The following is a 22,191-nucleotide window of genomic DNA, read 5'->3' as shown; positions in this document are numbered from 1 at the left end:
CGATGAAAGAGAAGAAGACGAGAGATATACAGTGTTCTCGTAAGCTCCGGCAAAATCAGGTTTCGTGCATTGTCGCGGTGGGAAGGAAACATGCGGTAACTTTCAGGCGCTCTCCTTCCTTACTTAATCAATGAATCAGCGTAATCAATCTCTCTAATCAATGGGCAAATGAGCAAACTTCAAATTATAAGCTCACACTCTGTCCAAACGCTGGCTGACTGCATTGCCGATTATATGAATCGGGTTTGTTAATTAGAGAACGTTGTTTCTAAACCAATGTAGAGCGCGTCGCATGTGAGACAATAAATGGCGCCTTTGAAAACATTTATTTAGACAGCCTATATAGAATCTATAGATGTTCTCTTTTTCTCTGTCAAGTCTACATGCAGATGGCCCGCAGATTCATGACTTTGCATTTTGTCTGGTGTAACATCCGCTGACTTTCAGCCGACGATACCTTCGCAAGTACGTTTGTGGGCCGCAATAGCCCAAGCGAAATATAACAGTTAATGCTTTTCCTCTGTCGACCATACAGAAAGACATTATATACCCGTTAACAAGTTCAATGGAAGACGATCGAAGCGGGCCACAACATACCTTTAGGCAGTTCAAATTGATTGTCCTAGTGATAGGAGTCTTGCTTCGCACCGTACTTGCAGCAACTCCATTCACACACACAAGGGTGTCTTATCAATAAACTGTTTGTATACATCTCCTCACGTTAGTGCGAAATTTCCGCATTTCTGCTAGATTGATAAGGTATATCCCAACTGGCTATGTGTGCCGCATTTTCTTCGGTTTAAAAAAACATATGCAAATGAATCGCCCTCACGTCTAATGGCGGTGACGTATATTAGTTTTGGTGCGTGCTGATTGCGCCAGTCCTGTGGAGAGGCCAGTCAGTGGGAATTTTCTGACGCCGAGGCGCATCATGCCATTCCATTGTAAAACGAAGCACATTGATGCGTCTAGAAAGGTTTCAGAAACCATAATAGAGCTCACTCGAATATAATCCCACTCACCATACGCTCCCCAGCGCCTGATGTTGTCGGTTAACCAAACTTCGCGGCCACCAATCTAGCTGGAACCTTTCTGCTGTTACACGCACATTTACAGCGTTAAGTGAGACCCTCAAAACGGTGAGGGTTCCGGGCTCGCGTCCCGAATCAATTACTTCCTACATACGTTACCGTCCTTGCAAGCAGGGTTAAGTGTATAAGGAAGCTTAACTTACAAATTGTTTTCACGGTCGTCCGGGGGGTGTTCATCCCCGAAATAAAGATTTCCCGCATAGTACGCCAGTTATAGGGCCGTGCGAAACTATTAACCATTCGGTGCGTTACATTCTGCGCTGGTTCGGCACCGCGCGCAGATCTGGGTGGGTGCCACATAAGTTGATAAAGCCGCTCGCCGCCGCCTCATTTGCATACGCGGGCACGCACTCGCGGTACATGGGTGGTGCAGCGTGGCGAATGGGCGCCAGGCGCAATCCTTAATTGCTATCCGTAATTAGGCGCAAGGCCTATTTGCCGGCTGTTGGCATGCCCACGCCGCCGTGGCATAATCAGGTTCGTTTGTATGTAGCGTGCGCATATATCTCAACGGCTGGCACGCATACGTCGTCAACGAAGGGTTCTGGGACTCTCGTCCTGGCCTGCCTTTCCTTTCTTTTGGTATATGCTATGTATACGTGCCGTCTAATGCGTTACGGGCCGGTTTCGGCGCTCACGGGTCGTGAAACATAAACGTGCATCGGTCGAGTTCAGAGGCCCCGAGCAGATCCCCAATGCCCCGTGCGTGGCTGTTCCGACCAGTGAGTGACCTTTTTCGTGCGAGTCCGAGGAGCCAAGGCAGCCGGCTGGGGTGTGAAGGTGGAGGGGATTGTAAAGAGAGTGTGTGTAAGGGTAATATCTGCGATTACCGCCTTGTAACAGAATGAAATACAGTGCCTATGTCGACCCTACGTCGGGCCAACGACGGTACTACATCGGGCATATTGGCGCAGCGTTGGGCATGTTGAAAAAAGTGGGTGAGGGCGACGTTTGCAGCGAGTGTGCCCTATGACGCACCAGCACTGTCCACGAGGCGCAATACAACACTTTTATAGTGTGCAACTGAAATATTCTGACTCCGTCCGGTACGCAGCCCATCACCAAAATGGCCCGTTTTATGTCAGCGGTAAGCACACGGGCGCCTGTGCCAACGTTTGCTTTAATCCGATGCGTCTATAGCCGAGCTATACCGATAGTCATGCGCGTTGCCAGGAATGAATGGGCTCCTAATTTCTGGCACGCCGATGCCCCCCCTCAAGTCACAAACTGGTCACATGCGCCTCTATAGAGAAGTTGTGAATTAGCTGAGGATATATTGCGGCATGTGCTATACTGAAAAATGTTTCCTCCGCTCATTTATAAGCCGCCGGTGGATCAAGACGCTGGTTTTGGCACGCGAAGATTCAGCGCCGGTTGCCTGTAGCGTTGATTTCAGAGGCGAATGGCTTGGAGTGCTTTGGCTTGGTGTTTACACATTGAATAGCGTATAATTCCCGAAGGTGTGCTGACACCGAAACACTTTTGGACGCACCCTCCGCCCCTTCCCCTCTTTCTCCCGCCCATCCAGGCGGTAGTTATAGGCCATGGCCTCTGTTTTCAACCGCGGTTTGACAACATGGCCTGCAGATTGCGAGTTGCAGCTTGCTTTTGTACCGTCTCACAGAGACCGTATCCGAAACAACTCGTGCGCAGAACCACCGTCTGTCAAAGCTTATTGGCGGCGACGGTGCGCGGCTGGCATGTGCCGATTTACGACTACGAATGGACGTATTTTTTTATCATTGTCAATTAAAATTCTACTGTCGATCTTATCTTTTTATTGGATCTTTATCCAACGATACGTGCAGTCGGTTTCAGGAGACGCGGGACTTCCCGCCGTGGAAACATCTGTTCTCAACGTCCGGCATGAATCACACTTCCACACATACCGAATCTGTCTCCGCTGCTGTAAATAAATACAATTAAAAAAGTTAGCTGCTGCCCTAAATTTTCTCTCATCGGTTTTATGTGTTTGTTGCCCACCGCGCTGGGGGCACAGATGATGTGGGCGTTCTCATACTGCACGCGAAGTTAGAGGTTCAATTCCTGTCCATGACTTGTCTTTTTTTTTTTCTTTTAAATCCGGCCAGAATGCAAAGACGCCATCGCTTCTCGATACGCCCCCTTGAGGGCTGCAGCGCATGCTTCGCGGACACTTCGTAGATGGAAACACTTTAAAAACCTACGGTCGGTTTCACAACACCTTTCATTCGTAATTCCAGGTGATTGAAATCAATTTGAATTCGGCGACAGTTGTAATCTACTGCATGTAGTTCCGGGACGTTAAACCGCACGCTGGACCGATTCGGCAATGAGTTTCACACTATACGCCACAGCTGCCGCAAAGCGTGCCGGTACTATATAGTATTCCTTATAGCGTGTTCGAGGGTGGTAACAGACGCGTTGTGTCTGGAACGTGACCAGTCAACTTAGTCGCGTCATGAACAAAACGCTAGAGGGAGGTGAAAAATAAGCGAATTCCACACTCCGAACGGAGTTCCCATTGTTCCCATTGTGTCCCCCGATTTCCCAATAAAGTTCATTGGGGAAAATTCAGGATGACAATTTCGTCCGCATTCCCATCAGTGTTTCTTTGAACCCACGTTACGGCGCTATACTCGGTGAGGCCCTGTCTCATCCCGTGTCCTTTCACTCCGTCGTCGTCTTGTTCACGCTGTTCCCATTATGAATGCATACGAACTCGCCCAACTTTCCACTTTAACACAGGTCCTAAGCATGCAGGTGCCTTCCCATCAATCTGTTGTCACTGCCAGCACCACTCGTGGCGCATGCGATCGTGGTCCATGAACCGTTTTTAATCATAAGTGTGTTTGGACGAGAGTACCATACCCCGAGAAGCAAGCAAAACTTGCGAAATGTATGCCCGACTTCACGTACAAGGCCAGTATAGGCCTATATACGTTGGGCCTGCATTGGGGGTCTCGTTCCTGTGGTGACGCAGGGACATAATAATATGCCAGTGCGAAAATGACGCGAACACGAGCTCCATCTACTTGCGCATACTCTAGCGAATGCGAAAAGCCTTCGGTATCGCGAAATTGAGAGTCAAGACCTGAGTGCCCACACAACCGAAGACTCCGTGCCACCATTACACAGTCGTCCAGAACTGCTTGACGCGGAACACCGAAACACGGTTATTTGGATGCCCCATGCACTCACTGTTCTGTACCAGTGAACAGTGCGCAGAAACTCTACAAACTTTTTCCGGACACATGGAATGGCATTTTTCTCTCTCTTTCTTTCTTTTCTTGTTATGTAATGTCCGTATACACTTTCCACAACGAATCCACTATGGGAAGTCTGTGGAACAAAAACCACAAGTAGACTTGTAAACAATTTTCGTCCATAAACACTATCGAGACATTATCTAGACATATCTACAGATACTATGTAGACGTTACAGACATCCAGACGTCTATTGACATTACCTAGACATTTGCCCACCGGGACATTACACAGCCAAATTGGCAAGTTTCTGACGAGGCAAATCGGTCCGCGTATACAGGTCTACACAAGGTCGGCCGATTATCTGCACATTCGCCTTTTACCGGGGAGGCGCGATAGAGACACGCGTATGCCGCCTTCCACATGCGTTCACACGAGCGCGAATCGAGGTCCCCTTCGGTACGACGTTCACGAAGAGAGGTGCGACCTGCACACGAGAACCAACGTAGGCCTAAAGGCTCCGGCGAGGCGACCCTCTCGTGGTCGGATCGGAACGCTCGCCGAAAGGAGGAGTCCGGGAGGCCCCGTGCAGATAGCGTAAACATCCGGAGCGCTCGCCGCATGCCTCCATCCCACAGCGAGTCAGCCACCGCCGTCGATGCCGCGACCGGGGAGCCCCCCCTTCTTTGCTCGCCAGCTGTTTCACGCGGGGCATCTCACTGCATGCCCACGTGCATGCCAAGCGTGCAGTGACTGCTTCGATGTCGCACTAATGCAGTAATTCCTTATAATCGTCTGTGGGGTTGAGGACTCCTTCGCGATTACTACCGTTGGATCGCTGTTGATATTGTTGGACCGCGGAATTAATGCGCGGGCATTCTGCAGCTGCATTCGATCGCATCGCCGTATTTGTACGGTTGTCGCCGTAGGCGATTGCTTTAGTTATGTGAACGCCAACAACGCAGGAGGTTTGTTTCCTCGTTTGGCGCGACACGCGTCCACAAGCGACTTGCGTTTGTATGGGAACAAAACGTGGAACATTAATTTTTTTAACTGCAGGAACAGGCTGTTTATGAGAGTATGTATATATGAGTGTACTTACGGCCCCTACAGCGCCCTTAGAGGCATTGCTGCGTACGGGAAAGCCCCAATAGCATTCCAAATGATCCACCGTGGTAGCTGTAGTGGCTACGGCGCTGCGCTGTCAAAGCCCGAGGTTGCTACGGCGCCAAGCTGAGCTATTGATGCGCAGCTGCCTTTGCGAGCCCTCGCATGCATTAGGTGACTGAGGCTGCTGCAGCTGCTGCTGCTGCTACCGTCATTGTGCCCAAGTGCTCACGCGTGGAGAATGTCTCTGGTGGACGGGACATGAGGGAACCTTGCATCTCGGCCTCGCGACCACAGCAGCCCGACGCTCCGAGCGTTATAGGGTACAATCGCACGCATGCTTCAATCGGACTATAGTGGGATACTATGTATAGCTCTTTGGCGCGATTGGCGCATGCCTCACATCGTGCATCACGTGAGAGAGAACGCGAGCGCGAGAGTAAGCTTGTGCATAAAGGTAAACATCGCACGAGATTGCACGTCACGTTGGATGATAATAAAAGCACCTGTACGCATCGCTGCATGGCATTTTTTCCTTCCACTCTCCCTCTATGTCATTTTATATTCCCTCTTTCCCGTCCCCCAGAGTATAGGGTAGCCAACCAGACGGATTTCTGGTTAATATCTCCGCCTTCTCTCTTTCTTTCCCCCTGCTCATCCTCCTCGTTCCATGGCATTTAATGGGCCGCTTCACAAAACCTCCGCTTTCACGCGGATTCTATAACATTGACGTTGTACCTTCACAATTTCTATAGTGTACATAAATTGTTATACCAGCGGTCGCATATGGCACTGCAAAATATAGCGCGAAATTAATTGTTAAGCGATAAGTTTGACAGATAGGTTACTTAACTGGAAACGGCCACATATAGCCGCGTCTGCACGCACACAGGCAACATTGTACGCAGGACAGTTCACGGTGCAAACACTTCTCCGCTCAATATGCAATGACATTAGATACTAGAAGTTAAAACGGTGTGTATTAGGACACTTCATCGAGAAACGATACCTCTATCATTTCCAATATCCCTTCTACTATACATGTATTCGTGCTGCATAATCATTCGATCGAAAAGTGAGGTTTTCAAGATATGCAGTCACCATGGCGTTGCAAACTACTCGACGTCCATGTTTCTCTGCTCATAAATGAATATTTCTGAGGTTTGGTACGTATAGTAATGTGTGCACAAGCATCGCACTGTGTTCAACCAATTCATCGTAAAAATTTGATACGGTCTACCGGCAGCGTACGTCTTTGCAACGCTATACAAGGTGCCATTGATAACATTACATCGTCGGCCGGACGGACGGACGGAATCGTGGAACAGAAATGTCAAAAGGCGCCGGTTATACCGGACGTTTAAATCATATAGAAGGTAAGGGTGACGTGACTGAGGTATAAACAGGCACAGGATACTGAAGCACGTCGAATTCGCATTGCGCCGTTCGAACGTTCACTATATAGTATTTCACTGTCGTCCGGTTTTTTCCTGTTTTTCGTTGAGAAACAGCCTGGCACAATAAACGAACATATAAAGTCTGTCTTTGTACTGACTCGAATTTAACTTTGAGCTATAAATAAACGTGTGACATTCGCACTTCATTGCGACGCTGCACCGTTGTACAATGAATGGCCTTTTACCGCTCACAAACGCTTCGTGCAGCGATAAAACGGGTGAGAGACCTGCAATGTACGTGTATCGTGGGCGTGCATTAATAAAATTGTGGGGTTTTACGTGCCAAAACCACTTTCTGATTATGAGGCACGCCGTAGTGGAGAAGTCCGGAAATTTCGACCACCTGGGGTTCTTTAACGTGCACCTAAATCTAAGTACACGGGTGTTTTCGCATTTCGCCCCCATCGAAATGCGGCCGCCGTGGCCGGGATTCAATCCCGCGACCTTGTGCTCAGCAGCCTAACACCATAGCCACTGAGCGACCACGGCGGGTCGTGCATTAATAACCAGCTGCAGATTTGTAAACAAAGGAAGCGACAAACGAACAAAGACTACAACGAAACGCAGCTGTAGCTGGTTAGGTGTAGCAAAATTACGAGTAAAAAAAAATAAAAGAGGACAAATGCACTCTGCACTTATCTTTTTTCAACCAGAAATTTGTCACGGAAAACGTTTGAAAACTTGACTTGCGTGCACCACCTCGAAAACTCACGTCAGAACAGTTCGTCCTGATTTTTTAACCTAATACGTGGAAACCAATGCGTATATATAGATTGACGTCTCATCTGCATATAAACCATACGAAACTGATGGCTGCGCCATCGAAATATTCGCGACGTCACACGCTGTAGCCCATGTTGTCCGAACACGCGCTCGATCTTTCCCAATTCTACCGCGTACAATGCATTGGCGCGAAAAGTGCGAAAGGATAGATGCAAAGTTCATGCAGGCTCATGGACGCTGTGAAGTACAGTAAAGTGAGGCTTTCCGAAGTTTCCACATCATGAAACTACCACAAATACTGCGGTAGTTTCACATTCAGCAGGATCTATCAACGAAACGTGTAGAAATGCTCACACAAATTATAAATTCTATATTGTCTTGGCAATGCATTCACGAAATATGATTTGCTGCGGGAACTACCACAATTTGTGCAGTATTAGTGGAAAACTACCAGAAACACTGCGGTAGTTTTCATGTTCCGCGAGGTTCATCACTGTATACGAAACGTGCATAAATGCTCACAAAAATTAAAACTCTTATATTACCTTGACGTTGCGTTCACAAAATTTGATTTGCTGGATGGAGTCAAGATTTTCATAGACAGCACGGAGAATTCAAACATTAATCCTCAATGTTTACCAGGTCCTTTGACACTTCACCTCAGTGAAAGCATACATGCTGTAGCGCAGAACACAATCATTGTATTATTGTGAATCCCAAATGTTACGACCGTTCCGAATTTGACTGGTAGTCGACCACGGCAGTATTGTGATAGCCACAAACGCTCACAAAACATCGGCATACATTTGCAATAATAAATATCGTTACCTTGCATCATGTCCACTACGCTCGACTAGCAGCTACCTGGAAAGTCGATCCAGCTACCTGGAAAGCTACCTGGATTCCCCCCCCCCCCCCGAAATGACTCGTGCCCCCCAATCTTCTTATAACTCCTTGATTTGTCTCAATTCGAAATGCAATAAAAAGCCGCGGTATGCGGAAGCATGGCTCCATATTTCCCAGCTTTACTATATAATCAAGTAGCTTGTCGCATTATATAAACATCACACACATTCTATCACATTAGTGTACTGGACCCCACGCTACGGCTACAACTGCCATCTAGCCTTCCCCGCGGCGAAGCAACCTTGTTGTGTCGCTTGTGGCTGGGAGTGGCGTTCACGAACGCATACTCCTACCGTATGGGAATGGCCGAGAGCCCGATGTGCGACTCCTGTGGGTGCGAGGAGACCATCGAGCACCTATTGTGTACCTGCCCTCGCTACGATGTCCAACGCCTCTCTCTGCGGGCAACTTTACGCAGACTGGACCCGAGATGTTTCACCGAGTCAAAGATACTCGGGCCGTGGCCACACCCGTCACTGGCTCGAAAAGCGATTCGTGCACTAGTGCGGTACTTGAAGTGCACGGGCTTAACAGACCGTTTATAGTGTCCTTGTGTATGGTGTCGCTCCCACACGTACTCAGTGCTTCCTCTCTCCCTTTCTTCCTCTTTCTATTCCCCTTTCCCCCACCCCCAGTGTAGGGTAGCAAACCGGATGCTGTTCTGGTTGACCTCCCTGCCTTTCCTACCCTTGTTTTCTCTCTCTCTCTAGTGTACTGTTGCCTCCTCTTGCCCTCGAAAGAGTTCGTGTTGATGATTTCTTCCACTCTATATATACGGCGATGATTCTTGTAAGGGTTCTAACTGCGGTGGAACTAGTTTGGGCGTCTAACGTATCTTAAGTTCTGTGTTCCCGACTACATTATAGGGAATCCAGAAAAGTATAGAGAATCAGTACGCTTGGCCAAGGGGTTCCTGCACTGTAATTTTTAAGGCCACCACAAAGGAGGTGACCATATCGCTCCAAAGCGGCTACAACTAACACAAGTTTCAGACCGTAACATCCCTCTACTACCCGTGATTCGTGCTATAAGACAAGCAGATCCAATTTTCCCAAGGACAGGCAGACGCTTAAGTTCTTGAAAACTGCCTATAGTATGGGAAAAGCTAGCGCGACGCGTTACGCATACATTGATAGAAACGGACAGTTATCAGTTCCCGGCTGAGCATCTACATATCTGCAAGTCGCAAGTAATATGAACCCAAGACCGCGGATAAGTGCCGTGCGCGCCTGCTGAGCCACAGTTCGGCCACCATACACAGTGCGTATATAGAAGGTGCTAGCACGTAGAATCGTATGCAAATAGCACGCACGTATCATACGCTAATCCATTACCCGTTCATCCCCCCCGTGACCAAAACTTGCCCAAAGCATGTCGTTGACCTCACGGTAATGACGAGACGCGTCTCTGTTTATGGGGCCACGGGGCCAACCGCAACAGTGCCCTCTTTTGACCAGCACGACCGGCATCGAATCCCAAATCGAGTGATTATTTCTTCACGCCTCCCCCCCCCCCCCCTTCCTCCTTGTATGCGCACACTGAAGGCCACATATATCCGTACTTCGTTTGCAATGGGATCAGCGGTCAATGGCTGAGTGGGCGAGTGATTCACGACGATCTAAGACGGGCCACAGTATATGCTGCCACGTGTACACGCAATCACATGATACTGCTATGACAAATCCAAAAATATACAGACTCAGCGGCCGTGAGTCAATGACTGTGCTAAGTATCGACATCACAACGTACCCTTTCAACGCGACGTATAGCAACTCCTGTCATGCAATCGAAGAATTTAGGCACGATCAATGCTCGAGAACGGTCTTCACTTGAACGCCACAGTACACTGCTGTCACCATGTGCCCGTTCAGGCGGGCAAATAGGTGGTGTCCAAATCCAGCGCTGCAGCGACCTCTTCATTGGAGTGACATGCACCGATCTTGAAGGCGATGCTTGTGCGGATTGGATGCGCCGGAAGCAATCGGAAAGCCGAAAACACGTCATAGCCGCCATCTAATGGACATCACCGGAATATGCTCAGCTTCACTTTGGTTTCCGACGCTTCGAGCGCGTGATGTTACAAAGAGCCGTGATGCTGCAATGAACCGTGAGGTTTTCAGCGACATCCTGGAAGGCGTGGCAATAGCTGCTGCTCTGCGCAAACTGAACACATTGCCTCCGCAAAATGTGGTCCTCTTTACGGCTCAAAGGCCGCGTTGCAACAACTCTACCGTGGCCTACCGTCCATCAAGTTCCCACGCCCATCACTATCCCTCGTGAAAGAACTTGCCAACAAAGGCTTCACAGTAAAGTTTCAGTGGATTCCCTCCCACATTGGCATTGCTGGAAACGAAAAAGCTGGTGCTCTTGCGTAGGCAGCGCTCCATCATCCTCCCAAAATGAAGGGTCCAAAGAGCAATCAACTTAAGAAATCACTTAGGGTCTCTGTGGGTTCACCGCATCTGCCATGCGTAACAAAGAGAGTTCTTCGAGGGAAAGTCTTACTTCTACATCGAATAAGGACAGGATCTGCTATTACACCAGCATGGTTATTCAAGACGGGGCGGGGCGCATCAATTCTGCCAAGTGTACGACATGTGACGAGATAGGAGACATTGAACACTTTCTGTGGTCGTGCCCACAATTCTGAGACGAAAGGGACGCTCTCCTGAAAAGTCTGCAACAAAAGGACCTTCCACATACATGCCTGCAACAACTGGCGTTCCCCGAAGGATCAGTTATAGCCCGCAAAGAAAGTTCACGTCTCCACATCGGATTCTTAAGAGAGACAGGTCTGATGACCAAGTGGTGAAACACCACGGTGATATTATAAGAGGCGCTCGGGAGGATCAATTGCCGGCCTTGATCGCCAGGCAAAACCCGGCTGTTGCTACAACTCATCACCACCGCCACCGTCAATGACATCCCGATAGCTAGCTCACAGCAACTTAGTGCAGTGAAAAATGCGCGTATGCGATGAATATATGTGGTGCAGGTCTCCCTTGTGATTTTACTCCGTAAGGGTAAAAACGTTTAAATGCGCCGTCTTGTTTACTGAAGATGTCCACATGTTCCTGCGTTTGCGCTGCGACTAAGAAACAAACGGCACAAAGTTCGAACCGAGATGCCCAACTGCACACTATAACACAAGGCCAGAGGAACAGTTCGCTATGCGCTTCTGCAATATCAGAAACAACCGCTCTTACACCGCGGCCGGAGGCTTGGCATAAGCCACAAAAGACGCGAAAGCGTGACGCTGCAACTCTCAGATGGTGTTCTCAGACCGCGGCTCACTGTGACGTCATAGATTTTGAAAGCGTCTACGTGATTTGCTGACGGAAAAGGTCTATACAGCGCACACTCTAAATGAACCAAAGGCTCGACCTTACAGGATGTTTGAAAAACTTTGACAGCGTCAAAACAGGCTATATATACATATAAAGATGCTTTAGAATTCGTGACGTCAACGTCACGCATAGGTACCTGTAGCACTCAACAGTATAGTGACGTGCTTTCTTTTTTTTGAAAAATTAAATCGGGATCATCGCATATCCGCCAGAACGACATGGAAATCACGAGGACAGGATGGCGGCCGATGCCCGCGTCGCTGCAATGCTGCCATGTATACCATCTGTCGGTATACGCATGCAGCGACTACGTGTGTATGTGTGTATATATACGTGGTATCGGGCCTGCGCATTACACAAAACGAGCAGTCGAAAGCGAGAGATAATTAGGAGTTAGGCGGAAGCTGGTCGTCCGGCTCCCCTCTCGGGCTAGAATTGCTCGTTGACCGCGCGAGGGCGACAGCGTGATCCATCATCGGCCGATTCCTATCTCTGGAAGTGAAAACGCGTCCCCTGCACATATGCCTCCACTGCCCGCCTCTCCCGCACGGCAAAGGCAATAAATGTTTGTGTATGATTCAAATACGTTAAATGAATTAGGTTGACCCAGATTTTTTTTTGTTTTTTAAGGCCCAGCCTTTCTTAGCATGCCTCTGTAAAACAATATTTAAGTAGCGGTGACCGCGTACCAATCCTCTGATGTGTGTATACAAAAACAAATCCACGCATAAGAACAACACTTTTTTCTTTTCATTACATTATTTTGATTCTTAATCTCCGAGCCATCTCTGCCGATAAGTTATGTCATTAATATTCACGGCCTGTACATCCTGCCTTCATCCACGTTGCGTGCGTTTCACGCTTTCAAGCGATCCCGCCTTTATCCCCCCCACAAGGACGTCCTTTCAGTATGATGTTCCACATGAAACGCGATTCGAGCGCGGTGAGTGCAAATGTCAGGTATAGTATTCGATGTGGACATCATACATCATAGACGACACACACACGCCATTTTACAACGGAAAATAGGATGTCTACGCTCTGTAAAAACAAAAAACAAAAAAGCAGTTACGTTTCGGCCATTCAACTAAACGAGGCACGTAGGCATAGCGCTCGAACCAATACGCACAGCGGGAAAAACAACAAGCACAGAGTTATACTTCTGCAGTCCCTTTACAACGACCGGACAATCATCGACAAGACAAAGTACCTCCAATCTGCTCCCCTACATCTCAGGTAATACGAACCACAGCCATAAGATTCGTCATTATGAATGTAGGAAAACTAATGTACAATGTCCTTTCTTAAAAAGTATCTCAGGCAATGGGGGGCCTGAAAAAGCGTAAGCGGAAATTGCTTTCTTCTCCCGCCGAACGAATTGTGAAAATGCCCTTTCGTGCGCGCTTAATTGCTTTAGGCGTATTGTTGTTTAGTGCATCTTATCCTAAGCTCGAACGTGTGTTGTTGATTCGCTTGGTTTTATACTTGAGTAGGGAGGCGTTGTGCCGCTTCCGGTGGCAGTTGCCAGCCTGCTCCTCGCTTTCCCTTTCCCTTTCCTGATACCTGTGTATATGTGTTCAAAACAAATAATTATACTTGTATAGCAACCCATGTTTCATTGCTTCTACGCCACCGGGTATTGTGTAAATAAATTAAACATGGAAAACGGCAGTAAGCCCCCCTCTGTTCAGGAGTAAGCATTGTGTAGCTATAGTACTTTTATAGTATTTCAGCGCCATGTCCTCAAGGTGAGAGAAATGACATGCGTGATGCTAAACCAAACTATGTAGCATTAGACCGTATCCATTTTTCATCCGCTGTGCGGTATCCTACGTGCGTTCATGTGCAAGCACATAGGCTGTACGGTGATTGTCGTGAAAGAAAGAAAGAAAGAAAGAAAGAAAGAAAGAAAGAAAGAGAAAGGCTGCCAGATATCTTTCAAGAATTTCTCGTTACGGTGTAACAATTTGTATCGAGATGGGCACCATGCGCGCAGTGTCTGCAGAAGTGACGGAGATATGAAATGTTTCGCAAGCGAGCTGCACTGACCACGGGTGAAAAGTGGGACCAAAAAAAAAAAAAAAAGAATGAAAGAGGAAGAAAGAAGTGACCCCGGGGGAGGGGGGGGGGGGGTCGCAGCGCGGCGTCTCGTTACCACTGCACTTGGGCAACGTGCGACGCGCGCAATCTCGCTGAATGGCTTATCCTCCATTGCAACAGAGTGGCAACACAAGAGCCTCTGAACTGTTTCCGCAAACGTACCCCCTTCAGTACGCCGCCATGTGGCGGACGTCTTTATACGCCCGTACACATTGGCACGTTCGGCGTGAAGCCGTGTATATACGTGACCCATGTGTGTGTGAGGCATGTGTACATGTGCGACGCCGTGTGGCGCCGTATACAGCGTCACAAGTGAAGACGTGTATAGACATTTCGCTGGGCATCTCGCGAATAATCTTTCGAATGTGTCCCGCGGATACAGCGAGGCAGTCTGCCCTCGTGAGACCCCGTCTACATTCCAAAACATATTACCCTTAATATTTCTTTAATGCGATAGCATTCTTAGCTCATTCTCTCTCCCCCCCCCCCCCCCCGCCCATACACACACACATTGTTTTCCCTGTCTTTCTTTCCTTCTAGTGTAGCTCTATCGACTCGATGCGACCGCATTTGAGAGGTGCTTGTCGGACTGATGAAAGTGAGAGCGTGCGCTTCTAACTGACATATAAAATTAAGGTTTTACCCCCGAAATAGATGGCGATGAAATATCGCCGTAGGAAATTCGAAGCCAGATATGCTGAACCATCAGAGAGAGAGAGAGAGAGAGAGAGAAAGTGAGGAAAGGCAGGTAGGTTAGCCAGAGGCGAGATTCCGGTTTGCTACCCTGCACCGGAGTGCAGGATATAGGGGTTGTAAAGACGACCATCAATTCTGCATGTGCCAGCGGGACAAAAAACGAAACCGGCTGCTGTTGGGACGCCGTGTTTAGGGAAGCTTTCTTTGTGGCGCCGGAAGGTGTGGTCGCTATCGTCTGCGATGGCGCTGTGACTTGTGGGTGCTTATAGTGATCCTGTGTATGCTCGCATATACAGGAACACTGTGGGTGCTTAGTACTATATTCTTAGCCTGCGTCACACATTGTAAATTGTCAATAAAGGTGCGTTAAGCAATACGGCGCGCCGCTACATTGCTTCAATCGCATTAACGGCAACAGACATCGTGAGATTGGTCCTGCAAGAATTTCTCTTTTTAGTTAACTCGAATGCGACTGCATAAAACACTGTTCCAAACATAAGTAAAGCACGGAACAGTGAATGAAATACGGTAAGGAAGTTCTTTAATCGCATCTTCGCCGCCGGATTTCGGGAAAATTTACAGTAATTTGCCCTAAACTGTCCGCTCGTCACAGAAGCAGGCAAGCACCCGTGACAGTGCGTTTAGAATGCCGCGAGTTGACCTGAAAATCCGGGAGAGAGAGAGAGAGAGAGAGAGAGAGAGAGAGAGAGAGAGAGAGAGAAGAATACAGGAAGGCAGGGATGTTAACCAGTCAATAGTCTGGTTGTCTACCCTACACTGGGGGATGAGAGAAGGGGAAGAGAAAGAAGAGAGAGAGAAGGTGTAGGTACGTGTACGGACAGCACTTCAGTTAAAGTCGCTCGAGCAAACCAGAAGTTCTGAGAAAACACGAAAGTGCCTTCACTGCCTTCTGAGCCGATGATCGGTCGGGACGGTGCTCTAATATTGTCTGTTCACTCAGAGGACGATCATCTAGTTTCGTCAATGTGTCGGACAAATACTGTCTTTGTGCTTGAAATTGAGGACAATGGCACAATAAGTGGTCAGTGTTCTCCAATGCAGCGTCAACGTGCCAGCCAAAGGCACAATGTTGCGTCCCGGTCTCTGTGTTTATATAGGTATACGGAAAGGCAATTTTTACAAGATACGCGAGGAGACGGTTACGGGCAGTTACCTTCAGCCTCGATACGTGGTATTTAAAAAAAAACTATAGAAATGAATACGAGAGGGCGAGGGTGTCACGTTTGTAGCATACTAAAGTCGGTAATAAGAATCCACTTGAGAAGCGATTATGCTCCCGAGGTGTCTAATGGTCTCAGCCAGACATGAGTAAACGTGCAGTCGTCCACACATGTCAGGCCAGAAACGGGGACTCGCTTCCTGCGGCTTCTTTTGTGAGAATCTGTGGTCTGTATGCTAGCGAATACGGTACAGTTTAAAGAAGAAAAAAAAACAGCAAGCTGTTGCACGCGTGGCACAGTGTCAACGGGAAACTATTTAATCACGCTTTTTTTTGTTATTCATCTCTTTTCTCTTTTTGTTGTATACTTCTAATTTATGTGTGCTAGAGTTGTAATATCCTTTTTTGTCGCTCCGTTTGCGCAGCTTTGCCGTAAGCTTTCTCTCATTTTTCTCCCTTTCTCTTTCTGCTCTCGTAAAGTTCAATGCTCGTTTACACATTCCTGTTCTTCAATGATCCGCTGTTTCCTTAGCATTTCGTTAGTGTTCCAATCATCAATACAGTGGTTGTGTGTCGTTTCCTGTGAACAAGAAGCATAACAATTAACACAATCCGACTGCAGAATGAAAAAAAATGAACGTTTTAACTTGCACTTGTGTGAATAGTGTGAACAAGAGTATAACTATGTGTAGCCATCAACTGCACTAATACTCCGCTCGGTACAGGTTCGTGATCTCTCTCTCTCTCTCTCTTTTCTTTCTTTTACGAGTTGCGCGCACAAAAGGTCCGATGGAAACGCCGACCGATCCTGGCAGTTTCGAGCATGCATTGGACCATACAACACATGCGGCTGATGTCAAGTGCTGTGTGTGGAAGATATCGCCCAGGTCGCGTCTTTATCGATAGCTTGGTAAGTGAGACGAGACGTCCATTAGTTCAGTGTAGACCATGGCTCATTAGTTGGATCTGCAGCATTTCGGTCAACCCTTTCCAAGAACGTTTCGCATGGACGCCTTCTTCACCGCGGATATCCCCAATTCCAGTTATACACCCTTGGTAAATAAATGTGTGTCGTCCTTCGTCTGTAGGCCTCTGTTGCAAATTAATTTGTTCTGTTACTCTCCGAAAGGTGATGAATACCTTATCTCATGTATTGTACCGTAAACGCAATGCTACGCACGCCACGTAATGGCTGCCTAGGCCTCCGTGAACCTGTTTAATTACATCTTTTAGCCTAGCTCAGCCATCCAGACCGTTTCTGGTGAAATAAAAGGAATTTGTAATTTGAATACTCTTTCGATAACAACGTGCTTAAGCACAGCCGTGTAAAAGCAAATATTGGTTGCAACGTGAGTGGCCCGACAGCTGTAGATCAGTTATCAGTGTGTTTAACAGTATATCATATCCCTTTTCATTTGTGCCTACACAGAGACAACATGAAACAGAAATAGACATGCGTTCATTCATGCTTTCTTTTTTTCTTCTTTTTTTGGTCTAGAGAGCTATTATCATCAGCCAAGTTGACATATGGGCTCGATCAGGATACAAACAGTGGGATGGAGACGTCGCGTGTCACAAGATGCCTGGAACCAGCCCATCATATTTATGGCCACCCCCTTCCAGTTACTTTGTTGCCCCTTGCGGACCCGGGAGAAAGTCACATCACGAACAATTATGCATAAATGCACAGAACACGGCATCAGTTATGCAAAGTATCCAAAACACAGCGATCACAAACAGAATGGAGTAAATTGGGCCCCCGAGCATTGTACACGTCATCAATGACAAGATACAACTATAGCGTCGCGTTTACACAAGGAACGCTTGAACGTAATAAATCACACATTTCTCCGGAGCACAGTCGATCCCCAACCATGCATGGTCAAAATTTCGTATTACGCGGACGCACTACACCTGACGTTAGGACCCCTCAGTGTCATGAGCACAGTGCCAAAAGTTGACTGTTCGCCAGTAGTGCATATATATCTATATATGTAGAGAGAGAGATCGCACACCGGAGTAAGTAGCGCCCCAAGCTCTTGAGCAAAGTGTGGCACCGATGGACACTCACGCAAATATTTTTTTTTTTTTCGTTTGCAGATACTGTACACAAACTCCTTATTAGTTGTCTGCCCAGCATTTTGAGTAAAGGCGCAAAAGCCAGCGTGCAATGTAAACACGTGACATTCGACTTAAATGTGACCACCGTGTATACCGAAATGAATCGCAGCTGCATGTTGCATCTGTGCGGCGACTTCGCCATGTTCTGCATACAACGCTTCGATGAAACACGTATATACGCACGAGGACCAACCCAGCGGTCACTTGTTAACAGCGAAAACGTCGTTCTTTGCGCGAATGTGAAAAGCGCTTGTAGGCCTATGGTATCGTTTTTCTATATAGGCAGTCAATGACGGCTCCGAGTGAGGAGCGTCGATTCCTATACGACTCAAGCTCAAACTGAGCGACACAAATGTGCCCTCTTAGTGCCTATTCGCAGTATGTGAACACACCACTATAAGTCCTAATACCCAAGATTATCGTTGCATGTATACGTGCAACCCGCTACGCATATCATATTTTCACAGTGTCGATTTGTACCAATCGTATCGCGACGTAAGCACCTGTGTCCATGTGCACGACCAAAAAAGCGTCGATGCATATAATTCGTGTCTGTTGTGAAAGAAAAAGCAAATATATATATATATATAAGTCACAGTATCCCATGCTACAACTCGGTGATTGTAATGCAATAACACTTTTCGAGATCGGCCCACCCCCACGCCTTTATTGCACTAGCGCTACGGAGACCAGCCCTGTGTTGCAAATCGCATTTAAACCTCTGCGAGAACGGACATTATGCATGGACATCATGACCGATATAATGTTATGAACATTGCTTTCATGCGACGCCATTCATTTCTGATCCAGCGTTCGCGGCCGATCGACCCCAGTGATGACGAATACAGGCCAAGCACCGGTCGGACTATCTGACGAAGCATTGAAATATAGAATCCTTACATCAGACCGGCCCAAGAATGGTCTCACGCTTAAGACGTCCACTGCCTCCAGCCGGCATTATCTTGCACCGGCACCATCAACGAACGCCAGTGTGTATTCCGTATAATGTTATCGAACTTAAAGTATCCTCTCGTAGAGAACAACTCGCTATACAAACCCGAGCGCCCAGGGCCCGAGTAATGTACTGAGTGCGCCTCACTATGTTAGAAAGAAATCAAGAGTGCACCGCGTGCAAATTTCTTTCCCTCTGGCAAGTAAGTGCATACGATCACCCAGACTTCCAGCAACGTACTTGTGCTTTCGAGAGTTGAAACCCTTCTGCGTACTCCTATACACTGCTTAGAGAAAGCTTTTCACCGTGCACTTGCATACAGTTAGAGCGCTAACAAAGTAAGAGCCGCAAACTACACTGTTACCTTCAAAAGTGGTCCGTACTGTATACACGCATGCGGCTACCCTACGTAAATGAAAACGATGTATACAAGTATAGGCCCGAAAATAAAAGGAAACATGGTATCGTTCCACAACAAAGCCCCACACGCCCTTCGCACTCGCGCACTTCACACACACACACAGAAGCGTCCACGTTGCCCAGTATAGTGACTCACCTGTCCTTAGCCTCGGCGGCCCGGTCCCGCTGCCTGCGGTTCTTGAACCAGTTGCTCACTTGCGTCGTGGTCAGTCCCGTCGCCTCGGCGAGCTCTCGCTTCTCCCGCGGCGACGGGTACGGGTTGTGCGCGTACCACTCCCGCAGGATGTTTCGCGACTTCTCCTTGAAGCAGTAGCTGGTCTCCTCGCCGTCCCATATGGTTCGGGGCAGAGGGAACTTCCTGCGAATCCGATACTTCCCAACTGCGCCCAGCGGCCGGCCCCGGAGCCGCTCGGCCTCGATGTAGTGCGCCTTGAGCCAGAGCGCCTGCAGCTTGGGGTGCGAGGCAGCGGAGAAGTGATGGGATTCCAGGATTCGGTACAGTTCCTTGAAGTTGCCCCGGTGGAAGGCCACGAGGGCCTTGGCCTTCAGCACGCTCTCGTTCTTCTGCAGGTGCTCGCAGGCGGGCAGCGACCACAGGAAGCGGCCCAGCCGCTCGATGTTGCCCGACTGCTGCAGCACCTCGCACACGCATGCCACCTGCTCCTGGGTGAAGCCGAACGAGGGGAGCATGCTCGCCGATGAGACCGCGCCGGCCGTGGGACCGAACTGCATGGACATGCACAGATCCCGAAGACGAAGTACCTCGCTCTCGAAAAAAAGCTTCGTCCGCCGCGCTTTTTTTTTAGAGACACGCAGACTTGCAGAATGGTAGCCCGATGCTGTCTCGCTTCAGCAGCGAACGCCCGAAGACGTCGACGACGTCTTGTCTTTCAGCGTTCCGATTCTTCCGAGTCAACCCCCCGGTGGGCCTCTCGCGGCGAAGCACAGCCGGGAGGGAGAATCGCGGCACCGACTGGTCGGTCGGGGACACCCGCGAAGACGTCGACACGGCGCCGTCGCCGCCGCTGTCGACGGCGACCTCTTCTCACTGGTCGCGCGTAGTAGTAGCGGTGGTAGTAGTCCGTGGTCGGCGGTGTCACGCTGCGGCCACATTCACGACAGCTGCGGTCGTCGTCGCAGGCGCGGAGTCGGAGCAACTCGAAGAAGGGCCAACGGGCCGCCACGGTTGCCGGTTCCACCGATCCGACGTCGTTGATCCCGATGCTGTCGCTGCCGCGACGTTGCCGCACAACACATCACTCCCCCCTCTTTTTTCTCTCGTCACCCCTCCACTCGTGATCACTATCTTTCCGGGCACCCTCCCCCCGTCCTCTCTTTCACCACACACACCGAGGTCCTCTGTCTCTCAGCTTCTGCGGCTTTTCGAAAACCAGAAGAGACGTCCGAGCGCCTAGTCTTCTCGTTCGCACTAAAGGAACCAGCCGGCCGTGGTAGCGGCGTGGCGGTCCACGAGTCTTGTGCCACGACGAAGCGGGGTGCCTGCTGCGGTGCCACCAACTGATGCGGCCCTTTCGCGGCGCGAACGGTTTCCCCACTGCCAGCCCTGCGAGAGCGGGGCTGGTCTGGCGTGCGGCTGCCTGGGCAGTCAACCCCGGCACACACGCAAAAAAAACACAAAATGGCGTCGCCTCCCCCTCTTTTCGACGTCAGCGTTCTTCCTCCCCGAGTAGCTGCCGCCGCTTCTGCCCTCCGCGGAGGGTTTCGTGGGTCGGCCGGTAGGGGAGCAAAAGGCGGTACCTTCGCGGGCCGGCGGGCGGTGACGATGCGGTTGGGGCGGGTTTTCCGCCGCTATCCCGTTCGTGCGTTACGTACATCGAGCCTGCCCGACACCGAAGTGGCGGCCGTTCGATCGCTTTCCTTATGTGCGCCTCATTTTTTTTTTCTTTTTCCCACTCCTCTCGGCGAATCGACGATGCTTCCCCTCGCCACCTCGCCTCACCGCCGTTTCATTTTGTCTTCTCTTTTTTCGCAACTACTCTATCAGTACTCCTGCTACCCTTGCCGTCTCCCCTCTTCAACGCTCTCCTCCCCACATCACTTCTTCCTTTGTCGTTCGTTGCAACTATCACGCACGTACGCCAAAAAGAAAAGAGGTCCTTCTCTACGTCGTCAGCCCTGTCGATCGGACCGGCTGTCCTGCCGCTTGCTTTCCTTTTTTTCGTATCCACGTCAATGTGTGGCCGTGGCGAGAATTGCGTGCTAGCAGGGGGGGAGAGGGGGGAGGCGACGAGACGCACAACGGGTGACATTATTGCGATGCGGTTTTCGCTACCCGATGGTTTCGGTGCCGCGAGCTCCGATTGGCTGTCGCCATGGGAACGGAGCGACGCCCGGTGCTTGGGGGGCTCCGCCCGCTCCACCTCCCCTGCGCTCTGCCTGCCTCCGCGTCAGCTGCAGCCGATTTCTTTTTTTCGCCGTTCATTTCATTTTCTCTTTCCGCTCTTTCGGAAGCGGCATCGTTCTCGGGGTGAGGCGATTTCCTTCGCGTAGCTCTGTATTTTTGTCGGTCTGTCACCTCTCACATTTGTTTTTTGTTCACTTTCGGTATTTGCGTTTCCTCATAACCGTATACTCGAATTATGAGTTGCCTGTTTGGCATGCGCGCCGTTGACAGGCGTCGAGAGTGCGTCTCTCCGCGACCAAAAAAAAGATGAGAGAGAGAGAGAAAAACGTAATACACATATCTGCTGGCTCCCAAATTCGTAGCCCGTGCCGCTCTTTCGGTGGTTGCGGTGGCTGCGGGAAGGTTTGAAGCGAACGACGACTGTTCTTTTGTTGCCAAGACCGCTTGGGAGGAAGGGGGGGATAGCTTAGCGGCGTGTGGGGGGGGGGGGGGGGATAAGATTTCGTTGGGTGCTGAATGAAGTTGCATTTCGCAGCCTGG

General features: G+C 49.4%; 1 protein-coding gene across 1 annotated transcript in view; it reads right to left on the bottom strand.

The window, feature by feature from the left end:
• LOC126533593 (homeobox protein SIX6-like) overlaps positions 1 to 21,677 on the bottom strand; it is a 72,003-nt gene extending 50,326 nt beyond the window's left edge. The window contains exon 1 of the mRNA XM_050180757.2: positions 19,423 to 21,677. Within this exon, the coding sequence (XP_050036714.1) occupies positions 19,423 to 20,024 (602 nt within the window). The 5' untranslated portion in view covers positions 20,025 to 21,677. The remainder of the gene's footprint in view (positions 1 to 19,422) is intronic.
• Positions 21,678 to 22,191: the final 514 nt, after the last annotated feature.

Source organism: Dermacentor andersoni, chromosome 7 (assembly GCF_023375885.2).
Source record: "Dermacentor andersoni chromosome 7, qqDerAnde1_hic_scaffold, whole genome shotgun sequence".
NCBI lineage: Eukaryota > Metazoa > Arthropoda > Arachnida > Ixodida > Ixodidae > Dermacentor > Dermacentor andersoni.
The sequence above is the reverse complement of the archived record's forward strand: the minus strand, read 5'-3'. Positions and strand labels throughout refer to the sequence as shown.